This window comes from Carassius gibelio, chromosome B3 (genome assembly GCF_023724105.1).
Source record: "Carassius gibelio isolate Cgi1373 ecotype wild population from Czech Republic chromosome B3, carGib1.2-hapl.c, whole genome shotgun sequence".
NCBI lineage: Eukaryota > Metazoa > Chordata > Actinopteri > Cypriniformes > Cyprinidae > Carassius > Carassius gibelio.
In genome coordinates, this window is record NC_068398.1 from 43007504 (window position 1) to 43014060 (window position 6557).

The 6557-nt window shown below is 44.2% G+C and overlaps 1 protein-coding gene across 1 annotated transcript; it reads right to left on the reverse strand.

Annotated features, from left to right (window-relative positions):
• Positions 1-202: 202 nt before the first annotated feature.
• LOC127952737 (interferon-induced protein 44-like) lies at positions 203-6292 on the reverse strand. Its single transcript, XM_052551445.1, has 4 exons — positions 6093-6292; positions 5768-5933; positions 860-960; positions 203-685 (listed from the first exon to the last, which is right to left on the reverse strand). Exons 1-4 carry the CDS (start codon positions 6177-6179, stop codon positions 476-478), a joined length of 564 nt encoding a protein of 187 aa, XP_052407405.1. The 5' UTR covers positions 6180-6292; the 3' UTR covers positions 203-475.
• Positions 6293-6557: the final 265 nt, after the last annotated feature.

Consider the following 6557-nt stretch of genomic DNA (forward strand, 5'->3'; position numbering starts at 1 on the left):
ATTTATAGAAGAAAAAAAACGTGTTCCCATGCAGAAAAACAAGGTGGAAATAAGGTAACAGCAAATGATCTTTACATAAATACTATATGTCCAATCCAGACTGACTTAAATATGCAAGATTTGCACAATATGAGGCTGAACAAATGAAGATTGTGTTGGATCATGAATGAAGAGACAGGGAGTCCAGGGTGGAGATGAAGAGTCTTTTTATTAATGTCACTTACTAGTCAAGTGTCAGTTGAGAAGTGGCCCATGAGAAAAGAAGTGGCTGAGAACAGAAATCTCAAGTACATATATCACCCTCCCTGTCTGCTCAAGGGTTAACATGCGTCCCAGTTCCTGGAGCTCCATGTACTGGTTTATCAGTTCTTACCAGAAACATAGGAAGCAGTTCAGCCTTGCGTATAAAGCTACAGTTATACATTACACAGTATGAGAAGAAGTAACATTCATTAATACACATTCCCACAGTTGTCTATGCTTTCTCTGTTGTGTTACAGATTAACAATTTTTCAGAATCATGTTTTCTTCTGTTCACTAGATCATCTGCAATTTGCACAATCTGTGTTAGAGCCCTCAGGATCAGTACATCAATGTCATTTTGTGTATCAATCTCCTCATGGTAGTTCTTCACAGGGAAGATGTGGCTCACAGGGACACCAACTGAATTAGAGCATATCTGCATCTGGAGAATGAAGAACACGGGCTGAATATTTCTGGGGGTAGTGATATAAATAAAATAATATGCTCTTAAACATATTTATGTTTCGGCCATAGATCTGAATGAACAAATCTGCATGGCAAAGCCAGAGGTTTGACCCCACATTCTCTATCTGAGAACAGAAAGGGCCTGTAATACCTTCTCTTTAATCTTTTTGCTAGTGTAGATTTTTCTTAGGTTTTTTTCGACTAGTGGGCAAGCTTCATCCACCCTCGTCATGATGACTGCCTGAGGAATTTCTGTTAAATGGAAACATAAATGTAAATATTGATTTATTATGTGATGTTACATTCTACATCATTTTCTAGATTTGTGTGGCATGAAGAATGTTTCAAATACTTTGAATGATCCAAATAAAGTTTTCTAAATATTTGATCTATTAAAATGTATTTGTGGTGGGGAGGTGTGGTTCAGCGAGGTCTGCGACGGGAGAGAGTGAGGAGATGAGCGGCGGTAAGTGGGTCAAGTTCAAAATAACTAACACCTGAGTCTCGTTGCAGTGATTGGTTTAAGGAGGCAGTATAAAAGACAGTTGTAAACTGGCTTAAGCAGTCCTTAGTTTGAAAATTGCGAGGTACCGGAACAAAGCGTGGCAATGGATCCGGAACGTGATTACAGAAGGGAGAGGTAACGGAGCACTTGCGCAATCAAATTGGTGGACCAGTTTAAGTGATTAAGAGCTTGCATCAGTTGCTTTTATAAGGTCTGTAAGGTCATGAATAACATGGAAATCCCATGCGATTTTAAAACAACAATTTCCAGGTCTGAAAACTTTTCTGAGGGGGACTATGTGTCACATGGTTTTAATAAATCTCGCAGCTTTCAAGTTGAGGGAAATTCCTGCATTTATTCAACATAGCTTTTAGGTTTGAATAATAAAATAAATCCACACAAAGTCTTAGATTAAATCAGGCATTTGAATCCATGAACTCTCTCAGAGTGCGCTTCTCATCAGTGCATCAATGACCTGCATGCTGCGATACAAGACTCACTCATATTTCAGGACAGCTGACAGAACTGTCACTTGACTAATCGAGTCATTGTTGCATTGTCACAAAAATTAATAATAATTTGCACACCTTTTTAAGAATTTGAAGCCATTTGGTACTCACGCACTCCAAAGGCTGTATTATATGCCCTCACAGTCACGTCCAAAGCTCGTGAGTATTATACAAGAGTTATTTTCCGTAGTTTGTTGAGTTTAAGCAACCAAATACAAACTATATGTCTGATGGGTGTTGACAAATAAAACCGTTTCATGGCACACTCTACTAAAATAAAGGGGAAAAAGAAAGAATAGGGGGAACACATCAATAATTAAACAACACTGTGTCGTCAGTGTTGGTGTTGTATCAAACACTTGCAATTAACATCAGTCAATATGAAAAACAAGCTCAAATGGAGTTAACAAGGTCTTTGGCCGGCGAATGAGGAGATCTGTGTTTGGTCCGCATCTGAGGAAAGTGCAGCGCATTATAAGCTATCATCACCTTTTACAGGTTAGGATATAACATTGTTTACCCTTGCTTTGCAAATAAAAGCTGAGATCTGTCTCCTCCAGGCTATGCGTGCGCGTCAATCTGAGTGGAGGCAGGGTGAAGTGACGAGGTTTCGCGAGAGCTTGAGGAGTTTGGATAGTTTTTCACAGCACATATCTCTGTCCTCCATACTGAAGCAACGCCCCTGGAGGAGGGGGATCCTCCAAAATGAGGTGCTGGATCAGATTTTGGAGGTGCCGGATCCAGATCAGGCTTGTTCCGGCACAAATTAAGCCCTGGGCTTAAGGAGAGAGAGCTGAGGACTCGTGGGGAGCGATCTGAAAGCCCAGAGATATGAAGGCTGTATTATTGAGAAGTAGAAAAGTAGTTTCAAGATTATGTGCATGTGGCGCGATTGTCATTTTTCAAGTAATAAAATACCCATGAGTAGAAACTGTACTATACTGGTGCCGAAACCCGGGAAGGAAGGAGAACCCCGTTAGGAACATCGGGATCGCCATTTGTGGACATCATCACATCGCTCGTGGGTCTTCACCAAGAAAACCATCAGGTCCTGCTGGAATTGCGGGCAGATCAGGAACAACGGTTCCAGGCGATGATGCGGGTCTAGCAGGAGGACCGCGAGGTTCCGGAGCTTGCTGGACCGGGTGGTCCGGACGAGGTCGGCTTCCCCCAGTCCCATCCCCGCTGCTCACATGTCTCTCACCAAGATGGGGGCATCGGATGACCCAGAGGCCTTCCTGGATCTGTTTGAGAGGACAGCAGAGGCGTGTAAGTGGTCCTCGACCAGCTGGCCGGAGTGGCTGATTCCACTGCTGTTGGGGGAAGCCCAGAAAGCTGCCCAACAACTTCCTGTCAACCTCCTGGTGTACACTGACTTTAAAAGAGCCATTATCCAGAAGGTCGGAAGTGGACAGACCCTGTGTCTTTGCACAGCAGCTCTGGGACTCATTCCAGAAATGGTTGTTGGTAGGAGGAAGCGATGCCGAGGCCATCCTCGACAAGGTGGTACTGGAGCAGTTCATTTCCTGACTACCAAAGAGAACATGCCACTGTGTCCAGTGCCACGGGCCGGCATTGCTGGATCTGGCCATCCAACTGGTGGAGGACCAGCTGGCGGCGTGCTCTGGGGTCGACAAACCCTTCCCATCCATCTCTCTCTCTCTCTCTTCCCCTTCTCCTAAACCTGTTCCTGTTCCCAGGACCAGATTTTCTGGGCCACCTTGTGCCGGCCTGTTGGCAATTTCGTGGATCTGTGCCCAGTTATGGAGGTGGGGACATTGGTCCGGATCCCGGACAACCCCCAGGCTGCCTCCGATCAAGCCGGGTTATACCAGATACCAGTGAGTATTAAGGGGGGTACCTATCGGGCCAGACCTCTATCCATCAAAGCCTGATACAATCTGTGGCATTGGATACAGGCCGCATGGTTAAGGTGATGTGTGTGCACGGGGATATAGCTGAATACCCCGTAAAAGCCATATCAATCATATTTAGGGGTCAAAAGCATTGTGTGGAGGTGGCCGTTAGCCCACGCCTCCAGCAACCACTAATTTTGGGAACCAATTGGACAGCTTTTGAACAGTTATTGGGGTGTTTGACCGCAGATACCTCTGGGGAAAAAAAGGCGGCAGTTGGCGGGGTATTAAAGATATGAAATAAAAAAAATATTAAAGACCCAAGATAGGTGGCTAGAACCCTCTTATTTTGCTGTGTGAGAGGTCCCGCAAACTTCCACAGGGTTTTCCCCCTTTGAACTCCTTTACGTACGCCAACCCCATGGGGGTCTTAGACGTCCTAAAAGAAATGTGGGAGGACGGATGTTCAGATCACCTCTCGCCCTCGCAGCTCACTGACATCATATGGTTACAATCCGAGCTTGTGGATGTGTTTTTGTCCCTGCCTGGTCGTACCAATCTGATTCAGCACCATATTGAGACGGAGCTTGGCGTGGTGGTTTGCAGCCAGCCATACAGGTTACCTGAGCACAAACAAAAAGTGGTTCAGATGGAATTAGAGGCAATGCTGGAGATGGGAGTAATTGAGGAGTTCCACAGCGACTGGGCGAGCCCGATAGTTTTGGTTCCTAAAACAGACGGCTCTATGCGATTTTGTGTGGACTATCGCAGGGTGAACGCAGTGTCAAAATTTGATGCTTATCCAATGCCGCATATTGACAAGTTGCTTGATTCGTTAGGTACTGCTCGATTGTATTTGACATTGGAATTAACGAAAGGATTTTGGCAGATCTCCTTATCTCCCATGTCCAAAGAGAAAACAGGCTTCACCACGCTATTTGGATTACACCAATTTGTGACACTTCTGTTTGGCTTGTTCGAGGTCCCAGCCACATTTCAGTGCCTCATGGATGGGGTTCTAGGGCCCCTTGCTGCCTATGCCACTGCCTACTTGGATGATATCATCATTTACAGTGGGGATTTGCAGCAGCATATGGAGCATTTGAGGACCGTTCTAGGGGCGCTGAGACGAGCGGGGATAACAGCCAACCCAAAGAAGTGTGCTCAGTTGGGCGGGTGGAGGTAAGGTATCTGGGCTCCCTGGCCTGAGTCGAGCGGTGGGGATATGTGGCGGAGGAAGCGTGATCCAGCAAGGTCTGCGACGTGAGAGAGAGTGAGGAGATGAGCGGTGATAAGTGGGTCAAGTGCAAAATAACTAACACCTGGGTCTCGTTGCAGTGATTGGCGTGAGTAGGCAGTATAAAAGCCAGTTGGAAACTGGCTTAAGGAGAGAGAGCTGAGGACTCGTGGGGAGCGATCTGAAAGCCTAGAGATAAGAAGGCTGCAGTATTGTGAAGTAGAAAAGTAGTTTGAAGAGTATGCGCATATGACACTGTTTGCTATTTTTCAAGTAATAAAATACCCACAACCCTCAGAAAGCCGACCCTGGACTCCTTCCTTCTCATCCGTACGACTAGAAACTGTACTACAGAATTATTGTTTTTAGAATCCTAAAAAAACACTTTAGTGTGTCTTCTTTTATTGAGTCACATTTATCATGTGGATATTTTAACAGTTCAATCAGGACCATTTCCATCAAGTACATTTATGACGATTATAAATGCATACCGTTAGTGTTGGCGGTATGGTTATGTTCTGGGCAACACTCCACACGCCTGTCCATGCAGCCATGCTTGGACAAAGCGGGGAAAGCAGCAAGACAAACCCCCCTGGGGTACAGAACAGAACCATAAGCATATATATAATTACAATTCACAATTACGTGAGTTGTAAACAAAATGTGAGCGACTGCTTCCAATGAAGAGACTGTAAAGAAAAAACAAGGTTAGATCGGGCTACTGGTTCAATTGGTGGAGTTGGGGTTGGAGGAGGGAGTTAATTGCAAGCAGCAATCCGATGGAAGAGACACTGGAGAATGGGAATTTAAATAGACTGCAGGTGATGGGTGTCAAGACTGGATTGGTACACATCAGGAACGTCTGACTGTCAGCTGATGCAATCTTGACTAATGGGACCTGACTGAACTAACGCGATGCTCGATATTTTTCAAATGTATTGCTGATACTCACCCAGACTGCTGGCCTTCTGTCTAATGTATTTCATCTTTTTGAAGACTTCTTTAGTCATCATTGACACTTTGTCAGCTGCTATGACATAGACCAGACAGTATGTCAGATCCTCAGGGCTTGTTTCACTTTTGCAGTCGTAATTTTTAGCAGAATCAGTTGGATTGAACTGAATGTAAATATAAAAGAGAAAAAAAAAACAAAGGCGAGAGGAAAGGCATTGTGTTATAATTCTGCAGTGTCAATGCATTGTTTGAATAACATTGAAATAATTTCACAAAGCCAGTTTAAAGCTGATAAAATTAACAGGCAAATATTTCCTCCTCACATTGTGTCCTTCTTTAAGGAGACCCTCAAGGGCTTTGGCAATGTCTTCTGGATCTGCACCATTTGAGTCTTCGGATTCTAAGCCCATGATGTCATTGAAGACAAAAGGCAGAACTGATTCTCCATTTCTTATGTAATAAGTTCTGTACTGTAAATAAATGCAGAAGTATGAAGATAAAATAAAGAACTTGGGGTCTGTTTTATTCAAACAATTATGAACATTTTTGCATTTAGATGAATATACATATGAACAAACAAAGAATCTGGATCTCCATATCTGTCATGCAAATCAACGGTTCCTGGTCATCTCCTTTCATCTTCTCTCCACTTTCCCTAATTGCAGATTCAATTGTTAGATCTGTCAGCATTAATATTTTTAGGGCCCGAGCACCGAGGTGCGAGGACCCTCTTGTATCTGCTTTGTTTTTAGGGCCCGAGCACCGATGGTGTGAGGACCCTATTGGAA